This window comes from Oncorhynchus mykiss, chromosome 3 (assembly GCF_013265735.2).
Source record: "Oncorhynchus mykiss isolate Arlee chromosome 3, USDA_OmykA_1.1, whole genome shotgun sequence".
Classification (NCBI taxonomy): Eukaryota; Metazoa; Chordata; class Actinopteri; order Salmoniformes; family Salmonidae; genus Oncorhynchus; species Oncorhynchus mykiss.
Window position 1 is genome coordinate 49216664 of NC_048567.1, and position 21107 is coordinate 49237770.

General features: G+C 42.0%; 1 protein-coding gene across 1 annotated transcript in view; it reads left to right on the forward strand.

Annotated features, from left to right (window-relative positions):
* The window catches only part of myo3b (myosin IIIB), a 113382-nt gene that overhangs the window by 80793 nt on the left and 11482 nt on the right, over positions 1-21107 (forward strand). The window contains exons 34-36 of the mRNA XM_021597137.2: positions 16910-17010; positions 17381-17427; positions 17797-17951. Coding sequence (XP_021452812.2) covers positions 16910-17010; positions 17381-17427; positions 17797-17929 — 281 coding nt within the window. The 3' untranslated portion in view covers positions 17930-17951. The remainder of the gene's footprint in view (positions 1-16909; positions 17011-17380; positions 17428-17796; positions 17952-21107) is intronic.

Here is a 21107-nt window from a genome sequence, read left to right on the forward strand (position 1 = left end):
ATCCTCCAGCTTTAGCCAGATACCTGCAGTGCTGTCTTTTGTGGAAGCAAGAAGGAAAGAGAGAATTAAAGCACTCCACAGACGCAGCCCTTCTTTACATCCCACTGGGCACAAACTGGTTGAATCAACGTTGTTTCAATGTAATATGTCAACGTATTGTAATATGGAGTCAATGTGAAAAATACATTAGATTGCAGAAAGTCATCAACGTAAACTGTTGTTTTCAACAACAGAATTATGTCATTATGGTAAAAATAAAATTCTACATAGACAAAACTAGTGTAAAATATGTTGAATTTGTACCTTTGAAACAGCGTCAGATCTTCACCGTTATATCCACTATCAGAAGAAAAAAACAGTAGACTGGACAGCACATCCTACTGGAGAGTTGATTATCTATAGCAGGGATAGGCAACTTTGATGGGGTGGGAGCCACTAAAAATCTGAACTCATCATGAGGGGCCGCAGTGACTTACGGGTCTGTGTACCCACATCCATACCCACACATGCTGTCAGAACCCATCCTAGTCTTTTGGGTGAAATTTTGTTGGGGAAACCCCTTGCCAGCAAAACATTTTAGCAGCCTCCCCTCTTGACAGTGGAGACATTCCTGCAATTCTACACATTTTACCATGCGGTGTAGAGAATAATAATAATTTCATGCAATTCTACTAATTTTGCCATGGCACGGAGAAAATATTGTGCCGTTTTACAGTGTATTTCCTGCAATTTTACAGATTTTTCCATAGGCTGGAAAAAAATGTTTGAAGTTTTTAATATAATATCTAAGAGTGACTGACAAAATCATTGTGACTGGTAATTTGACCATGATTACTACAAGTTTAGATAGCTGGCTAGATTAACTTTCCAATCTAAAAATTGTTAGCTGACATGGGCTAGTTGAGTGACTGCCAGTAGCTAGGTTTCCATCCAATTGGCGACAGATTTTAATGCAAATTTTCCTAAATCTGCAGAACGGACTTGTTGCAGATAAAAATCAGTGCGTGATGATGTAGCGCACACAAAATGTACTTTTAAGCTTACATTTTCATGTACTGAATAAGAATCTAAAGTTTATTGTGCTTCCATCACATTTTCAACCTTTTTCTGGCACCACTCCGCCAGGGCCCTCTCACCTCCTCCCTGTAGGCTGTCTTGTCATCGTTGGTAATCAGACCTACCACTGTTGTGCAAGCTTGATGATTGAGTTGAAGACGTGTGTGGCCAACCAGTCACGGGTGAACAGGGAGTACTGGAGGGGGCTGAGCACGCACCCTTGTGGGGCCGCCTATGTTGAGGATCAGCGCAGTAGAGGTGTTATCTACCTTCACCACCTAGGGGCGGCCTGTCAGGAAGTCCAGGACCAAGTTGCACAGGTTGGGGTTCAGACCCTGGGCCCCAAACTTAATGATGAGCTTAGACGGTACTATCGTGTTGAAGACTGAGATGTAGTTAAAGAACAGCATTTTTACATATCTATTCCTCTTGTCCAGATGGGATAGGGCAGTGGGCAGTGCGATGGCGATTGTGTCATCCGTGGATCTATTGAGGCAGAATGCAAATTGCAGTGGGTCTAGGGTGTCGGGTAAGGGGGAGGTGATATGATCCTTAAGTAGTTTCTCAAAGCACTTCATGATGACAGACATGAGTGCTACGGGGCGACAGTCATTTAGTTCAGTTACTTTTGCTTTCTTGGGTACAGGAACAATGGTGGACATCTTGAAGCAAGTGGCGTCAACAGACTGGGATAGGGAGAGATTGAATACTCCAGCCAGCTGGTCTACGCATGCTCTGAGGATGCAGCTAGTGATGCCATCTGTGCCTGCAGCTTTGCGAGGGTTAAAAAGCTTAAATGTCTTACTCACGTCAGCCACGGAGAACAAGAGCTCACAGTCTAGGGGAGTGGTGGTGGCCCGCATCGGCGGCACTGTGTTTTCCTCTAAGTGGGTGAAGAAGGTGTTTAGCTTGTCCAGGAGCAAGACGTTGATGTCCGCATCGTGGCTTCTTTTCCCTTTATAATCCGTGATTGTCTGGAGTCCCTGCCACATACGTCTTGTGTCTGAGCCTTTGAATTGCCGCTCCACTTTGTCTCTGTGCTAACATTTTGCCTGTTTGATTGCCTATGAAGGGTATAACTGGACTGTTTCTACTCCGTATTCCCAGTCATCTTGCCGTGGTTAAATGCGGTGGTTTGTGCTTTCAGTTTTGCGCGAATGCTGCCATCTATCCACAATTTTTTCGTTTGGATAGGTTTTAATCGTCACAGTGGGAACAACATCCCCTATACACTTCATGATGAACTCAGTCACTGTGTCAGTGTATACGTCAATGTTATTCTCAGAGGTAACCCGGAACATATCCCAGTCCACGTGATCAAAACAATCTTGAAGCATGGATTCTGATTGGTCAGACCAGCATTGAACAGTCCTTATCATGGGTACTTCCTGTATGAGTTTCTGCCAATAGAAATGGAGGAGCGGGATAGAGGCGTGATCTGATTTGCTGAAGGGAGGGCAAGGGAGGGCCTTGTAGCCATCCCGGAAGGGAGAGTAGCAATAGTCAAGAGTTTTTGAAGCGTGCGTGGCACAGGCACAAGCGCATGTGGCACAGGCAGCTTGTTGTCTCAGGCACAGGCAGCTTGTTGTTGGTTTCCAGTTTGCACAAAGTCCAGTGTAGTTCCTTTGGAGTTGTCGTGGTATCAGCTTGAGGGGGAATTTACATGGCTGTGACGATGACCGAAGAGAATTCTCTTGGGAGGTAATGCGGTCGGCATTTGATTGTGAGATATTCTAGCTTGAGTTCCTATATGTTACCACAATCACACCATGAGTAGTTAATCATCAAACATACACCTCCGCATTTCTTTTCCTGGAAAGTTCTTTATTCCTGTCTGTGCGATGTACTGAGAACCCAGCTGGCATACTGTACGGGTACAGTATATCCGGAGAGAGGCATCATCGTAAGTTTACTTCCTTATGATGTCAATATTTGCACAAAGGGGTTTCCACTACCATTTCTCTCATTATTCATTTTAACGACACAAAAGATCCCACCCACCACGAACAAATTATCTGTCAGCATTTATACCATTATTTAACTAGGCAGGTCAGTTAAGAACAAATTCTTATTTTCAATGACAGCCTAGGAATAGTGGGTTAACTGCCTTGTTCAGGGACAGATTGACAGATTTTGACCATGTCAGCTCGGGGATTCGATCTTGCAACCTTTCAGTTACTAGTCCGTCAGTCAGTTACTTGCTCTAACCACTAGGCTACCTGCCGCCCGAAAAAGTATACAATTTTACCCCATCTTCCTGTTTCCTGTATAATTTGTTTTATACATTATAACTTTGCTCACATAGAAACTGTATGGAAAGGTGACATAACAAGAAAAACCTCTGATGCACAAGCAAATTTTGAAATTGCACCTTGTGTATTCTACTATTCTAACTCTCAGCATTAAGTAGAGACCACTAACTGAGTTAACCCCCCCCCCCCCCCCCCCCCCCCCCCCCCCCTCTGTTGTCAACCTAACACACATCGAAATTACTTTTGTAATGAGGCTATTTTACAAACTAATGTAACAGTTTTTAATTCAACCTTAAAATTAGTAACTCATCCATGGCCATATTATGAGGTTACTGTAATTAGAAAAGTATGTAATATGTAATCATAGCAAGTGTGCATGTTCAGCATAGCATGCAAAGGTCGCAGGTCTGTGGAGATCTTCACAGAACTTCAAACATTACTTTTAATGTAATCTCAACTACAATCCTGGTAATATGGTTGTGCTATTAGATGAAATACACTGATAACACATTAAGTTGTTGTATAAATACAAAATATCTGACATTGTATTCCCATTTGAACTTTGTTGTGCTTTTAAATTTAACACATTGGGAATTCAACAAACTTCTGCATGTCTTTCTGAGTGGGTGAAGAAAGGTTGAAATCTCATCGATCAACGTCTCAACCAAAAATTACCCACATTTCCATGATGAAATTATGTGGTTTGTGTCAAAGCTTGACACACAAACGTGTCAACCTTTGATTTGCAGCATTTTGTTACCAAGAAAGTTCAGCAAGGTGCATCCACCAAACATTCATGTAAACAGAACACTTACAGTATGTAACTTTTCTCCCTGTCTCACCAGCCTGAATATTAATACAATATGAATAATAATTCAAAATGAGTCAAGCAGTTGAAAGGCTCTGCGAGCAATGCGGTGATATGATCAGAGTGCTGTTTACGCTCCTCAGTGTGGTAAACAGGCTGGTGCCGAGGATCAGTCAGAGGCTGACTTTATGGGTTATGAAAGCTGAGCTACTTATGTTAACAGGCTTTTTGAAGATTATAGTCCTGGTAAACATACATGTCAGAAGTGAGACAGTGATAAAGAGGAGTCACAACACAGAGACCAATTACCACTGCTTCTAGAAAGACACTTAACATGGTCTTTTGATGAGTAGGGAAGGAAAAGGAAAGGAAAAGAGGAAGGCTCAGTACCTTCAAGGTTATTGTTCTGTACCTCGACTCTACAGATGTAACATCTTAATTTGAGCCAGTTTGCAACAGCAGGAAAATAATCCTGCAACAACAGAAAATGTTAATTATTAATGGACATTTTTTTGTATTAGTTGATACATTTTTTGTTGGGGCAAACCAAGTCTGGCATTTTAAAGTGGAAATTACAAACTTTAGAAGCCTTTTTAAACCTTGAATATACTACAAGTTTGCATTTCCTGCAGTGCAGGAAAATTCTCAGCAACAAAATAATGAAGATCCTACATCTATAGTCTAGTCATTGTGCCTTGATTTGGTTGGCACCCTGAGCTGTGCTGCAGCTGAGTGGTCAATGGGAACACGGCATTAGAACATGGACTTACCCAGTTGTAATGTTCTAAAACCCGCGTTTACTGATCCATCCCACTTTCCTACCGTCCAACTTGCTCATTACCAGCAACTCTGACACCACTTACCACATGTCCTCCCACTAACTGTGCAACCACGATGCCATACTCCCCCAGTCCAGCCCCTACCCTCACCAACACCACCATATCAACATACATCTGCAAGACAAATGATCCACCCTCTCCGTGTTCCTCAGACAAATACTCTCCCTCTCTCACTGTCTCTCAACCTTTTGATTTATCTGTCTGTCTCCACCCATCATAGAGTCTGAAATTACAGGTGGGTCGCAGAGGTAGCTGAAATTTGGAGTGGATAGGAAGACTCAATTTAACGGAAGGAAGGAGGACTTCTGTCTGCCACTACCTACCATAATCCTCTTAATGTCAGTGAGAGTAGTTAACAGGATGTACTTCCAAACTACTCATCATCACAATTTCTACAGAATAATCTTTTCAAACGTACCTGTAGTATATGAAGGTATAAGATTATATTGTAACTTTTCTTTTAGTATCGTACAAGTGGCTTGGGTTATTTGGAACATTTTGTCATGCTAGAACTTTTAAAGGCCCAGTGCAGTCAAAAATGTGATTTTTCTGTGTTTTATGTATATTTCCACACTATGAGGTTGGATTAATACTGTATAATAATACTAATGCCCTTTTAGTGTAAAAGCTGTTTGAAAAGACCGCCTGAAATGTCAGCCTATTTTGGTGGGATGGAGTTTTGGCCTGCCTGGTGACATCATCAGGCGGTAAATTCAACAATAGACCAAACCTCTTCCATTAACAGCTAGTTTTCAGTTTTCTTCTCCCAACTCAGACCTTGTCCCAGATAGTCCTAGCAAAATTCTTGCTTGAGAAATTGCTCTTTGCTAAGAAGCTATTTTTGTTTATATTTTACGATTTTGATTTGAAAACAGTCACAGTAAGGTACATAATTGTTACCCAGAAATGATTTGATATTGAGATACCTTTAAGATATCCCATTTTTTTGAAGTTGTTGTCCTTTAGTTGTTGATCTTTAGAAGTGATTATACGAATGTATATTATCCATCACAGTACATTTTAGTTGCTTGGTTCACTCGTAGGATGTTTTCTCAATGACTGTCCGACTTCCCCTGTGCAACATACCAACATGTACTCACTGCTCGATCTGGAGGGCTGTAATGATACATTATACAGAGGTCTGACAAATGATTGACTTCCAGAAAACTGTGGGATTTTCCCAGCACATGAAGATTTGTTCAGAAGTCAAGCCCCAAATCTGCCGTCAGTGGAAATGATTGATTTCAGTGTGAAAAATTGAAAATTGGTTGTAAGTAATAACATCCTCTGCCTGCATTAGTTAAAAACAGATGCAGGAAATGCCCTTTGGACCATTATCTGGAAAACCTTGTGATTTTTCTAGTGTGCCTTATAATTCAAAGCACATGGTTTACCAAATTAAGACATTGGTAATAAATCACAGTAGTCCTGAAAAGCTCTCGAACTCCTATTGAAGTTTGACTAGAGTTAGCTATCTATTCAGGGACTTTCTGTTAGCAATAAACCGTGTGTGTGTGTGTGTGTGTGTGTGTGTGTGCGTGTGCGTGTGAGGGTAAAAGAGGGGTATGGGCTGCACATGTCTTATTTAGGCATCAAAGGACTCAACTGATGATTTTTCATTATAATCCATGCCTTTTGGTGATTTGGCTCCCTCCATCTGAATAAACAAAGCCCAAGTGGATAACTGGGGTCTATGATAATTCAGGTGATCACAGCACATGATTCAGGAAGTAAATCAATACATCTCTTTCATTTATTTTGCTAAAATCCCATTTAGCAGCTCTTCGATGTTGTTTCTGAGTAGCGTTCTGATTTTCAAGGGATTTAAAATGGGTATTTAGAGATGTTTTACGAATCATCTGGAACTCTTTGAAAATGAAAGAAAGTACCTATCTAAAAAAATATTCTCATCCTTTTTATCTGGAGATGCAAGCATGTACAAAATGTGAGTATGTTGCAAACTCTGCTGGAATTTTTTTCTTCTTCTGTATTCTCTGATCGTTATTCCTCACTGCAGACGCTGCCCACTATTATCATATAGCAAGCCTTGTGTGAGCCACTGTCTGACCTCTTCCCAGACCTACCTGGGTCCAAAATGCTCTCGTGCCAGAAGCCCGTTTGGCAGCCTCAGTGTCTGTAAGATATCTGTGGCAACAACATTCCTCTGGGGCTGGCCTGGATCAAATGGCAGTGATTTCCCAAACAGGCGGAGATGGGAAGCCTGACCCTTTCTCTGATCTGCTACACGCTTTAATCGCTGCGGGTCATGTCTTGATAAATGGGGATGTTGGAACTGAGAGTTGTGTTTCTGACTCCTAGACTGCACAGACACACAGGGATCCAGCTGTATATCAGAGCAGCCAAGTTACAATCATTCACTCAGGATGGAGGGTCTCATGTGAATATAGAAAACATCTCACCTCAGACCCCAAACAACATAAATCTCCTCCATTCAGTCGTGTAGTGCTGTGATGAAACGTTGCTTTGCCATGAACATCTGATGTCCTTAGTTTTTGTTTTAAAGGAAAGAGCAACTGAACAGAACTTGTTAAATAACAAGATTGCACATCAGCTAACTAGCTATCTCTAGCATAACTACTCTTAGTTTTTTTAAATGTAATTTTCATAACATATTTTGTTCCAGTGAAAAACAGTTTGTGCTGCTATATAGTTACATTATTCTGCAGTGTGATTACATTATGAAACTTTGTTCAAGGACGTCATTATTCTTGATTGAGTGCTTTGATGCGGTTTCAGGGGAATTAGAAATTTGCTTATCAAACCCATTTCAGACATCATTAAAATAACATATTTTTTGTAAAAACCTAAGGTGCATAATACACAAAACCGCGATCCCCACACCAACAGTGCCATGCTCCAACCAGCTGAGCTAATGGTTGTTTAGATACAGTTCAGAATGGTTTTTGCACAGGAGGTTGACTAGTACGCCTACTACACATTCAGAATCAAACCATGAAGGGAACTTTGTCCTAAGGGCATTCTGTCAATTCCCAGCTGCCAATTGCTAATCTAAATGTATTAGACGCCTCACGTTAGAATTATATGACAAACAGTATAAGTCAAAAGTAGCATAGCATAGGTTCTCTTTCAGTTATTAATTTCGAGATCTCAGAGGTGAGGGTTCGTTAGGACGGCCTACTCTCTTGGAAGTACCTTTCAAGAGCGTCTGTTGGAGACAGACAGGTAGAGTGGCGAATGAGGTGAGACCCTCACTTCTATAAAATGAGCCACTCTCCCTCCCTCTGGTTATTCTCGCTTCTCTTCCTCATATCGACTGAATACCTGTTTGGCTGCTTATCTGCTCACAAGTAAACCGTGAAGGATATCGCTGCTGAGCGTAGGTCTTCAGACCCTGTTGAGAGGTTGAGTACTAACGGGAAGGTTTTTGTTTTCAAGTAGAAATTCCTTTTCTACTTTTCAGTCTTCATTGGTAGTTGGCGTCATTGCTAGCTATTGGAACTGGGTTAGCCCACGCTGCAAGGCTTAGGTTAACTTGGCTAGTATCTAGTGTTAATGGCGTACCAAGCTAGCTAGTTTGGAGCCTTGCAGCTAACAGCTAGCAATATTGAGCAACGAATAATGCTATAGCCGCGAGGCTAGTGGGGCATTAGCTAGCTAGCATCTACCTCGTGGTGAAGGTGTGCGGTGGCTAGCTCAGTGCTGGCTGAAAGAAACCGCGTGACCGAGCTTTCAGCCGTGAAAGCTGAGAGAATCGTTCTAGTTAACACAACCTTGACCTTTTTTCCACATGTTGTTGTATTACAGCCTGAATTTCAAATTGATTGAATTTAGTTTTTTTGTCGCCGGCCATATGACATAATACCCCATAATATCAAAATGGAATTATGTTTTTAGACATTTTTACAATAAAAAATGAAAAGCTGTAATGTCTTGAGTCAATAAGTATCCAAACCCGTTTGTTATGCGTCCTAAATAAGTTCAGCAGTAAAAATGTGCTTAACAAGTTGCATAATACGTTGCATGGACTCACTCTGTGTGCAGAGTAGTGTTTAACATGATTTTTTCATGACTACGTCATCTCTGTTTTCCAATGCCTCGCAAAGGAGAGCGAGCACCTATTGGTAGATGGGAAAAAATAAAATTTCAAGCAGACACTGAATATCCCTTTGAGCATGGGGAAGTTATTAATTACACTTTGGATTGTGTATCAACACACCCAGTCACTACAAAATACAGGGTTCTTCCCAATTCAGTTGTCGGAGAAGAAGGAAACTGCTCAGGGATTTCACCATGAGGCCATTGGTGACTAAAACAGTTACGGAGTTTAATGGCTGTGATAGGAGAGAACTGAGGATAGATCAACAACATTGTATTTACTCCACAATACTAACCTATTTGACAGAGTGAAAAGAAGGAAGCCTGTACAGAATAGACGTACAGTTGTAATCGCTGCCAAAGGTGATTCTAACAAGTATTCAGGGGTGTGAATACTTATGTAAATTAGAATTTCTGTAGTTATTTTTCAATAAATTTGCAAAAATGTCTAAAAACATGTTTTCATTTTGTCGCTCTGGGATATTGTGTGAAGATTGGTGAGAGGGGAAAAAAAATGTTTTATCAATTTAGAATTCAGGCTGTAACCCAACAGAACCTGCAAAAAGTCAAGGAGTATGAATACTTTCTGAAGGCACTGTAGGTTAAACTAGACGAGAGAACAGAGCTAGCAGTGCTATCGTGTTGCTGGTAGGGTATGCTAGTGAGGTTGGCTTGCTTAGAGGCAAGGCTCATAACTAGCTAGCTTGGTAAGCCATTTATATAAGATACTATTTGCTAGCCATAAGCCGCAGGACTTCAAACTTGCTAGCCTACGCCATCTACACATTGTTCTTGCAACAGGCATTGCTTGGTCCCCCTAACAAGCCTTTTCCCTCGCAATGGTGACTGCTATCCCGCCCCGGGACAATCCTAGCACTTGAACCCCCATGGTCTTGTGCTTGCGGCTCCATAATTGCTGGGAAAGATTCCCACCCTCTATGCATCAATTGTTTGGCTAAGGAACATGCCCAGAAGGCTCTCGAGTCCTGTGATCACTGACTGCTATTCCTCCTAGGTCGGCCAACCTAGGGCGCAGCCCTGGCAGCTAAGGATGGTGTACTTAAGTAAAAAAGTAATTTAAAGTACTACTTAAGTAGTTTTTTGTGGTATCTGTATTTTACTTTACTATATATGCCCTTCGGACATATTTCTTCCACTATTCATATTTTACCAATTGGCCTGGTTTACCACACAGAGCTCTGCTGATCCGTCCGCTGATGTAACTGCACGAGGGGGCCACAACAGACTTTCCTCCGTCGCATCATCCCTCTAAGGCCTTTCTGTTAACCTGCTAGCCCCATGCCGCTAGCTGCCTGAAGCCACGCACTGGACTTGTATGATCATGCCTTTCCCTAACTTCACCATGCCGGGTGGATTGCTGTTCTGGTTTGTAACTATTGTTTTAATTTCACTGTAGAGTCTCTAGCACTGCTCAACACGCCTCGGCTAACAATTTAGTTCCACCTCCCACACTTGCAGTGACATCACCTGGTTTAAATGCTATTTCTAGAGACAATATCTCTTTCCGGACCTCTGACAGTCTCTATGGGGGTGCCACAGGGTTCAATTCTCGGGCCGACTCTCTTCTCTGTATACATCAATGATGTCGCTCTTGCTGCTGGTGATTCTCTGATCCACCTCTACGCAGACGACACCATTCTGTATACTTCTGGCCCTTCTTTGGACACTGTGTTAACTAACCTCCAGACGAGCTTCAATGCCATACAACTCTCCTTCCGTGGCCTCCAACTGCTCTTAAACGCAAATAAAAATAAAGGCATGCTATTCAACCGAACATTGCCAGCACCTGCCCGCCCATCCAGCATCACTACTCTGGACAGCTCTGACTTAGAATACGTGGATAACTACAAATACCTAGGTGTCTGGCTAGACTGTAAACTCTCCTTCCAGACTCACATTAAGCATCTCCAATTAAAAATGTAATATAGAATCGGCTTCCTATTTCGCAACAAAGCTTCCTTCACTCATGCTGCCAAACATACCCTCGTAAAACTGACTATCCTACCGATCCTTGACTTCGACGATGTCATCTATAAAATAGCCTCCAACACTCTACTCAGCAAACTGGATGTAGTCTATCACAGTGCCATCCGTTTTGCCACCAAAGCAACATACACTACTCACCACTGCGACCTATATGCTCTCGTTGGCTGGCCCTCGCTTCATACTCATCGCCAAACCCACTGGCTACAGGTTATCTACAAGTCTCTGCTAGGTAAAGCCCCGCCCTATCTCAGCTCGCTGGTCACCATAGCAGCACCCGCGCTCCAGCAGGTATATCTCACTGGTCACCCCCAAAGCCAATTCCTCCTTTGGTCGCCTTTTCTTCTAGTTCTCTGCTGCCGCTGACTGGAACAAACTGCAAAAATCACTGAAGCTGGAGATTCCCATCTCCCTCACTAGCTTTAAGAACCAGCTGTCAGAGCAGCTGTTCATAGCCCATCTGTATACAGCCCATCTATCTACCTCATCCCCATACTGTATTTATTTATTTTGCTCCTTTTGCACCACAGTATCTCTACTTGCACATCCATCTTTTGCACATCTACCATTCCAGTGTTTAATTGCCATATTGTAATTACTTCGCCACCATGGCCTATTTATTGCCTTAACTCCCTTGTTTGACCTAATTTGCACTCACTGTATATATACTTTGTATTGTTTTTTCTACTCTATTATTGACTGTATGTTTTGTTCATTATATGTGTAACTCTGTGTTGTTGTATGTGTCGAACTGCTATGCTTTATCTTGGCCAGGTCGCAGTTGCAAATGAGAACTTGTTCTCAACTAGCTTACCTGGTTAAATAAAGGTGAAATAAAATTTTAAAAATTTTAAAAAATTTGGACAACTTTTACGTTTACTTCACTGCATTCCTAAAGAAATAAAGTACTTTTTACTCCATACATTTTCCTTGACACCCAAAAGTACTCGTTACATTTTGAATGCTTAGCAGGAAAGGAAAATAGTCCATTTTGCACACTTATCAATTGAACATTTGGGCGGCAGGTACCCTAGTGGTTAGAGGGTTGGACTTGTAACCGAAAGGTTGCACGTTCAAATCCCTAAGCTGACAAGGTACAAATCTGCTGTTGTCACGCCCTGGCCTTAGGTATTCTTTGTTTTCTTTATTATTTTGGTTAGGTCAGGGTGTGACATGGGGGATTTATGTGTTTTCCTGGTCTAGGGGTTTTTGTATGTTTATGGGGCTGTTACCTTTCTAGGTAGTTTGTAAGTATATGGTTGCCTAGATTGGTTCTCAATTAGAGGCAGCTGTCTATCGTTGTCTCTGATTGGGAACCATATTTAGGCAGCCATATTCTGTGGGTACTTTGTGGGTGGTTGTCTTCTGTCTTCGTGTCATTGCACCAGAAAGGACTGTTTCGGTTTTCACATTTGTTGTTTTGTATTTTGTAGTGTTCTCGTGTATGATCTTTATTAAACATGTTGAACTCTAACCACGCTGCATTTTGGTCCTCCTCTCCTTCAATGGAAGAAAACCGTTACAGTCGTTCTGCCCCTGAACAGGCAGTTAACCCACTGTTCCTAGGCTGTCATTGAAAATAAGAATTTGTTCTTAACTGACTTGCCGAGTTAAAGAAAAAAACATCTCTACTGCCTCTGATCTGGCGGACTCACTACCCACAAAAAATGTCAAATAATAATCGTGCAGTTTGGTTTGGTTAATATAAGGAATTTGAAATTATTTATACTTTTACTTTTGATACTTAAGTATATTTTCACAATTACATTTACTTTTGAAACCTACAGTATATTTAAAGCCAAATACTTTTAGAATTTTACTCAAGTAGTATTTTACTGGGTGACTCACTTTTACTTGATACATTTTCTATTAAGGTATATTTCCTTTTACTCAAGTATGACAATTGGGTACTTTTTCCACCACGAATACTGAGGGGCGTTTTTTTTTCCTCTGCTTGGCAAAGACGACTTGGCTCTGTTATGAAGAACACTCTCCATTGAGCTAAAGAACAGTCAGTTTAGTAATTCCTTACTTTACTCTCTGGATGAAAAGGGTACTCCCGAGTCCACAAAAATTCTGCTTTCCTCGTCCTTTTTTATTTCACTGCGATTGGTTCATGCAACCGGGCCACTGCTTGCTCTGCCTCCCCATCTTAGGGGAGTGAGTAGCTGGTTAACAACTCTTGACCACCCATGGAGCAGGGCCAAGACATACCAGTTATGTAGCTGTCCTACTGCCAAGTATAAGGAATACTGTGCTGCAGGTGTTTCCTTCTTCCTCTGGCTATATTACCTGACATCTTCCTTCATGGCGCTGGCTGCTCTGTTCTGAGAGAGCTCGCTTCCCGCATCTATCCAGACTAGAGTTACAAAGGTTCCTGGAAATTTCCAGAAATTTTCCATGGGAAGTTAAGCCCTGGAATTTGAGGAATTTAGATTAAATTCATCAAAAAAGTTAGCGTATAAGAGTGAACCTTTTTTGTGGGATACACATAAGGCAATTCTAGGTCTTGTGGCATATTTTGGTTAAACTATCCCCAATTCAAGGGATTTGCAACCCTCTGCAAGCACAGTGCATTCTTCCATCACATGTACAGCTGATTCTCAAGATGTTGCACTATTGAGCCCACACAACTACACTGTCTGAGCCAAGGACTACATGCTTTCTGGTAAGTTTTGATTACAGTACTGGGTGGGGTGACATACATGATTTTTTGTTTACTAATAAATCGCAGCCTACAACAAAGTCTGTTTAAATAATTTGAACTTGTTAACAATTTCTAGTTAGTTAGTTTTTGCTACCATATGGGTTTTAATTTGCTTGAGCCTGCTAACTGAGTGTTAATTCACCTGTTTCCATACATGTTTCATTTGAAAACATTTACCTTACAAAGAAGTTGTTTAATCTAACTGCTTAACTATTTATCTGTACGAATTGAATTTTTATTTATTTTTTCATTTTGTTCTAGTCTTTACAGGAAAATGCCACGGGCGCTATCTGATGTGTGGAGACATTTCACAGTAGCTAATGTAGAAGGAAAAGCTGTGTACATTTGCAAATACTGTGCCAAATCATATGTGAAGAATGCAGCAAAGATGCAGAATCGTCCGGGTTAGGGAGGGTTTGGCCGCCAGGGATATCCTTGTCTTGGCTGGCTTCCGAGTTGGATTGGCATTGTGTCAAGAAGCAGTGCAGCTTGGTTGGGTTGTGTTTCGGAGGACGCATGTGTCACGACTTCCATTGAAGTCGGCTCCTCTCCTTGTTCGGGCGGTGTTCGGCGATCGACGTCACTGGCTTTCTAGCCATTGCCGCTCCATTTTTCATATGTCTATTTGTTTTGTCTGGTTTCAGTGTCTAATCAGTATCTAATCACACTGCATGTATTTAGTCCTCTGTTCCCCTCCATGTCTTTGTGTAATTGTTTATTGTTATGTGGTATGTTCACGTGCTAGACTTTTGTTCATGTTCCGTGTTTTGGGCACTTTGATGTCATTTTGTGCTTATTTATTGACCGGAATAAAAGTGCGCCTGTTAACTCTACTCTGCTCTCCTGCACCTGACTTCGCCTCCCGTACACACCCGTAATAGAATGGCTCTCGACCTTCGCCTCTCCCGATTCCGTACGGGAGTTGCAGCGATGAGACAAGACTGTAACTACTACCAATTGGATACCACGAAATTGGGGAGAAAAAAAGGGGTGGAAAAAATGTATAATAATAAAATTAAAACAAAAAAAATATATAAGAAATAGACGTGGCGCGTGATGTTCCCCAATGCTGGAAGGGGGCCCGAGTGAAAAGGTTTGGGAACCCCTGCCCTAGTGAACTCAGATGCTTTAGTCTTCGGGGCATACCCAATGAGAGAGAACGAAAAAAGGAAAGAGACAGGCCCGCAACTCTTGGAAAAGAGTGCCAGCCCATTTTATACGCTCTCTGTTTTACAGTTGGTGCGTTTTTGTCATGGAGAAGTTGTAACAAGGCAGATTGTTCCTCACTACACTCCGTTTTCCATGGTCCTATGCGCTTTGCAGGACTTTGTTTTCCCATTGTTGCACCTTGGAGCCTATGGCTTTTTACGTATTGCCTTCCCTAGAAGGGCGCCCTAGTCGTCGTCCAGTACGTGCAGTTCGCATTAACTTGGATTGTAGGAGTTCTCGGGCAAGGGTGTCATGCTCTTCGCTCATTGGGCAACGCTGTTCCCTTTTCAATGATATCCTGACCATAATATTTATTTACAAAGTGAGGGTGAAAGCCTTCGAAGGGGCCTGGAAAGGCTCGCTAGTAAAGAGAGCATCCTCTGGTTTTTGGGGCATTTCTCATTCAACTGAGATTGTATGCATCTTATATTGGGCTTCCCCTTACTTTGTTATGAGTTTTTCCCCCATTGGGTTGTCTCTGCACCTTTTCGGCACCACTGGGAGATGCTGATGTTGTGACTACCCTGGCATCGGCGAGCATGTTTTGTGATACGGGAATTGGCCATATACCCACGTGACATATCAAAACTAATAATTGAAAGAGAACTTAAGGTTACTTGCTTAACCCCAGTTCTCTGATATTATGAGTGAGATATCTCACCACATTCCCCTGCTCGCATGAGCGTGAGGAAGAGAAACATGCTTGAGAAGAACCAGAGGGCGGGAAAGTGGCTCCTTTAATGGAAGTGAGGGTCTCCCCTCATCCTCCACTCTACCTGTCTGTCTCCAACAGATGCTTTTGATAGGTACTTCCAAGAGAGTAGGCGGTCCTAGCGAACCTCCATGTGAGATATCTCGCTCATAATATCAGAGAACCGGGGTTACGCAAGGAACCTTCCGTTTTGTTTTTAATGAAGAAGGTTGATTCTCTCCACCCTGTTTATATATCTATAAACAACAGCATTGGAGAGAAGTTGTGCCCTGACTCTTTGGGACAAGATATCTTTCTGACTGCTCCCTGATAAACCAAATATCTACATTAGAAGTGCAGACATAGAAATGACAGCATCTCCATGGGCATTTTCAAGGTTGTGTGAATTTAGTAAATCTACGCTGGTTTGAATAACATCAGGAAAGCAGAAGGAGTGGAGGAAAAAACTCTTGAGCTTTGATGTATAGGATTGAGATGTGATGAGGTCTGTTCAAAGTGAGTACAAAGTAGTGTTAAGCTGCAAAAAGTAAATGCAGCTTTAGTCAAGGTTGGGAAGCTGAAGTAACAGGAGATGATGAAGGAATGTCCTGTCTCACCCAAAACGAAGGGTAGAAGATGAAACGCTGTCTGGCATTAAAAATAGATGCTTCGTTGTAAAGGTGTCTGAGTTTTAAAACACTTTTTTTTTTTTTTCAACTCTGAAATCTTGAAACTTGGTCATAGAGTTATAGAAAATATTTAAATTGTCTCATGCTTGATTGATCAGGTGATTGTGTAAGCTGGGTCATTATCTGTTGCAAAAGCCTACCATGTTATATCACCATTATGAATAATAAATAGTAACAATCATGCGGCTTTGAACATGAAAAGAAAACAACATGAAATTGGCAAGGCTACAGTCTTCTGCTTCAAGAAGTGGATCTGAATTTGAGTCATTGATCTGCTCATGCCATATTGGCATAGTTAGCTCTGAGAGCTTGGTTTTCCTCGAGTCCCATAGAGGATAATAAACCCCATTGGCATGACTGTGGGAATATTTGCTTTTCACCTCGTCTTTTAAAGCTTTTATGGTTTTTATGCCTTTATCATTTGTTGTGAGGTTTGTTACCTCATTGTGTTTTGTTCCAGTGCAATCTGAATGCATCTCAGTGTGTAGTGGTTATCCATTGGGGCTGTTACCACACTGTGTATCAGTGCTGGAGTGTTGTTACTGTGCTGTTTCTCAGTGATTTGTCTCTGTTGCAGGTCCAGTGCTCAAGCTGCAGCAGCGAACCCCTCGCCGGCGGGGCCAGCAGCCCAAACTGCTGAACAGCCCTGAAGACAGTCTCTATTACAACCAGCTAAATGTGAGTTCAAAGTGGCGATAAAGTCCTTTGTCTGACTTTGGTTCCAGATGATAATACAATTAAATCTACCTGTGCCAGACCCTCGAGCCCCACCCCCACGCATCTCTGCCTCTTGTCTTGAACATGTGCTTATGTTCTTTATCTGTTGCTTTCATGTCAGGATGTCTGCCTTCACGGTGAATAATTGATGTGGTTTATCAAAGCTGAGCAAGATGCATGCTTCATCAGGCTCACTTGAGCCCTTTGATCCCAAAAAATTATGCTTCTGATATTATCAGCATCTGCTCGCATTCAACACAAAATCACTTTGAATTAAAAATGAATGACTCTCTGCTCATCTTTTTGACTGTGCTCTTGGCCCTTTCCACAGAGAACTCTGGATTACCAGGGGAGCAAGAGGAAGCCGAGAAAACTTGGGTAAATAACTGCTTTCCTACTTACAGCAACTCTAAACAGAGCAGGCCCTTTGTGGAATAGAAGAATCCAGAAATGGATTTTGTTTTCCTATCATGTAAATGGAGTGCTGAAAATAACAGAGCTTTTTACAAGCTCCTTTGTGTCAGTAGAGAGGGCTACATATTAAGGCTTTGTCAGCATGCTAATTTTAATTGTTGATGACTTGTATTTGTAAATGAAAGCCTGGTTTATAGTCTACCAGGTTAACTCCTTATCTTTGTTAGATATCATTGCTCTTATTTAAGTGAAATGTTCTGCTTTTTCTGGTCAGAGGCATTTTAGAAGAGCAGTCTATTTTCCCTCATACCCTCCCTGTCTTGAACATCACAGCCAAATCAAAGTACTGGATGGAGAGGATGAGTACTACAAATTATTGTCAACGGTGGAATCAATCCCTGAGGAAGACTATTTGACCGGGCCCCCTCCCACCCTGTCAAGAGGGCCACTCGTCAGTCAGAGCTGAGTCTTACAACCCCTGTCAACCGGTACGAGTCAAAGAGCACTAGCCAGACACATACTGAAATAACATTTCCTCCATATGCACCATGTATAACAAGGGCCAGTGATGTACAAGAGACCAGAGTAAATGTCTACTTGTTTGAAATAATTACTAATGATGCTCCCCTTGTATGTGTGTATTTGGATGAACACAAACGCCACAGTTAAGATTGTTGAATATAGTTCTGCTACCATGTTTTCATTAGCAGTTCCTTGTACATTGCCACCTCCCCCACACACCTCTCAATTTAGGCAGATAGGCTCCAGTAATGTAGGGATTAGTTATGGTGTCGTTCAATCGTCTTCAGGCTTGTTTTTCTATCTGGTTCACACAAGAGACTCATCTTAAGAAAAGTATTTGTCTTTCAAAACCCTGACAAATGGTACATGAAAATGACACTGCTGTTTTGTGGCAGAGAAATATATATATTGAATCATGTTTTTTTTTTCTATAAAGTTTCATTGTCACTGAACATTTCACAATAGACCAAGACTCCATTAACAGCAAGCTCGGGCCAAATTAGAGCTCAGATGGAAATCTGGCATGGAACCAGACTCTGAGAACAAGACAGGTGCCCATCATCCTCAGTCAGTGCAGTGTTCATAAAGTTGTAAACATTTAATGGTCACTGAATCAATTCTCTGTTCACTGTGGTATAATAAAGTTACAGTTCAAGTCTCCTCGCTGAAAAGCTGCATTGAGAGCATAGAGATATCACGTGAAAAGTCAATGTTATACTTTGACAATTTTGCAGTGAATTTTTCAATGATGGTTGCAATATGTGATTATCATTATACCAAGGAGTGAGTGGTATATGCTGTGTACTAGAACCTCTAAAACGTTTCCCGTCTAAAAGCAAACAGAGAGCTAGTCGTAAACTCTGAATTTCACCCAAAGTATAGAAATTTCCTTTTAAGATGTGTCGGAAATGCAGGGCTGGCAAGTTGATCTGTAGTGCTTTTCCCCCCCCTGATTTGCATATCATTTACTGCATCTCCTTTTGTTGACACCCCAGGGCCCAAGCTGAGATTCTGATCTTAATAGGAAGAGTAGGGTGGTATGACTGAAGATCCCTTGTACTCAGCGGGGAAAACATTAGAGCTCTGTCTAGATAGCAGGACCATCCACAGACAGTACAGGGTTTACTCTGGTTTCAGAAGCTTTAGGTGGCCATCGGTGAGGAAGACTACATACCGTAAGGGTCAGAACTAAGTCGAGTTGCATTCAGGTTTTGTGGGATTATCAAACGTTTAACAGTTAGCTGTGTCTTTCTTTCACATTGTGAGACATACTATACTTATATACACTAATAATGTTATTCATGCCTGCTTAAATAATGAATTGAAAGATTATTGGCTATTAATAAGTCAGAATCCAGTCTTGATGAGTGGCAGCTATAGAAAACAGTTTACTCTTGTCGGACCAAATTTCAAGTACCAATAAGATCTGCTTAGTTCCTCTAATGTCAAAGAAAGAAACATACTTTTTGATTCAATTTGTAAATCTCTTCTACCAGAGAAGTTACAAATGAGATGCCCTTTTAGATTGAAACTTTGGCTGAATGAAGTATGTCAAAGTAAGGGAATGTACGACAGTGTACTAAGTCTGAGACTCAATCTCTGATATAATTTGACCACAAATACTGACATTCAAATTAATAGTTGATATTATTTATTAAATGTTTATTTTATTATTTAAGAAATATTGGTACATTGTATTACAGTATTTTTGTCACGCCCTGGTCTGTTTCATCTGTTCCTGTGATTGTCTCCACCCCCTCCAGGTGTCACTTATTTTCCCCAGTGTATTTATCCCTGTGTTTCCTGTCTCTCTGTGCCAGTTCGTCTTGTATGTTTAGTCAAGTCAACCAGCGTGTACTTCCCGTACTCCTTTTGCTATTCTCCTTTTTCTAGTCCTCCCGGTTTTCACCCTAGCCTGTTTCTGGAGTCTGTACCTGCCTGCTAGACAATTCTGCCTGCCTTGACCACGAGCCTGTCTGCCACTCTGTACCTCCTGGACTCTGATCTGGTTTTGACCTTTTTGCCTGTCAACGACCAATCTCTTGCCTACCCCTTTGGATTATTAAACATTGTAAGACTCCAACCATCTGCCTCCTGTGTCTGCATTTGAGTCTCGCCTTGTGCCTTGATAGTACGAACTGGCCATGACAGACCCAGCAGACTTGGACCAGCTCCGCCACGTTGTCTCCCTGCAGGGAGCCACCATTAGGAGACATGAGGAGTTGGTGCAGGGCCTTTTGGAAGGGCTCAGGTCCTTGACGGAACGCCACAACCATGGGTTAAAGGCTATTATGGAGCAATTCAGGGAGTTAGCTCAGAGGCTGCCTGCCGCCTCTGGAAAAACTTAAATCACCCAGTAATTTTTACCCTATCTGTGGTGAGTTTGTACAGCCTATCCCGGGTCCCAGAGAACCCCGCTTACCTCCTCCGGAGCGATATTCAGGGAATCCTGGTACCTGCCAGGGTTTTCTTTCTCAGTGCTCGCTTATTTTTGAGCTACAGCCATCTTCGTTTCCTAAAGACAGATTGAATATAGCGTATATTATTACGCTAATATCGGGAAGGGCGCTCTCCTGGTCTACGGCAGTTTGGGAGCAACAATCTGCCATTTGTGGGCATCTGGAGGAATTCATGGCAGAAGTGAGAAAGGTATTTGAGTCTCTGGTTTCTGGGAGAATGGTGGCCAGTAAACTGCTTGACTTATGTCAAAACTCCCATAGTGTGGCAGACTACACGATTGATTTTCGCACGTTGGCCGCCGAGAGTGCCTGGAATCTGGAGTCTCTTTTCAATACTTTTTTGCGCCGATTATCTAAGGAGGTAAAGGATGAGCTAGCTGCTCGGGAATTGCCGAAGGATCTCAACTCCCTTATCGCCCTTACCATTAAAATTGATGGATGTCTAAGGGAACGTAAGAGTGAAAGGAGGTCTAGTCTCGGGCACACTTGTGCACCCGCTATGGCACGTTCACCTCCAAGGAAATTCGCAAGTTTCCGAAGGCAGCTCTTCCAAGAAGATTCAAAGCCACCTGAGCCCCCTCGGGAATCTACGACGGGTGAGTTGGATACTCCTGAGCCTATGCAATTGGGAAGAGCTAGGTTATCAGTTGGGGAACGCTCACG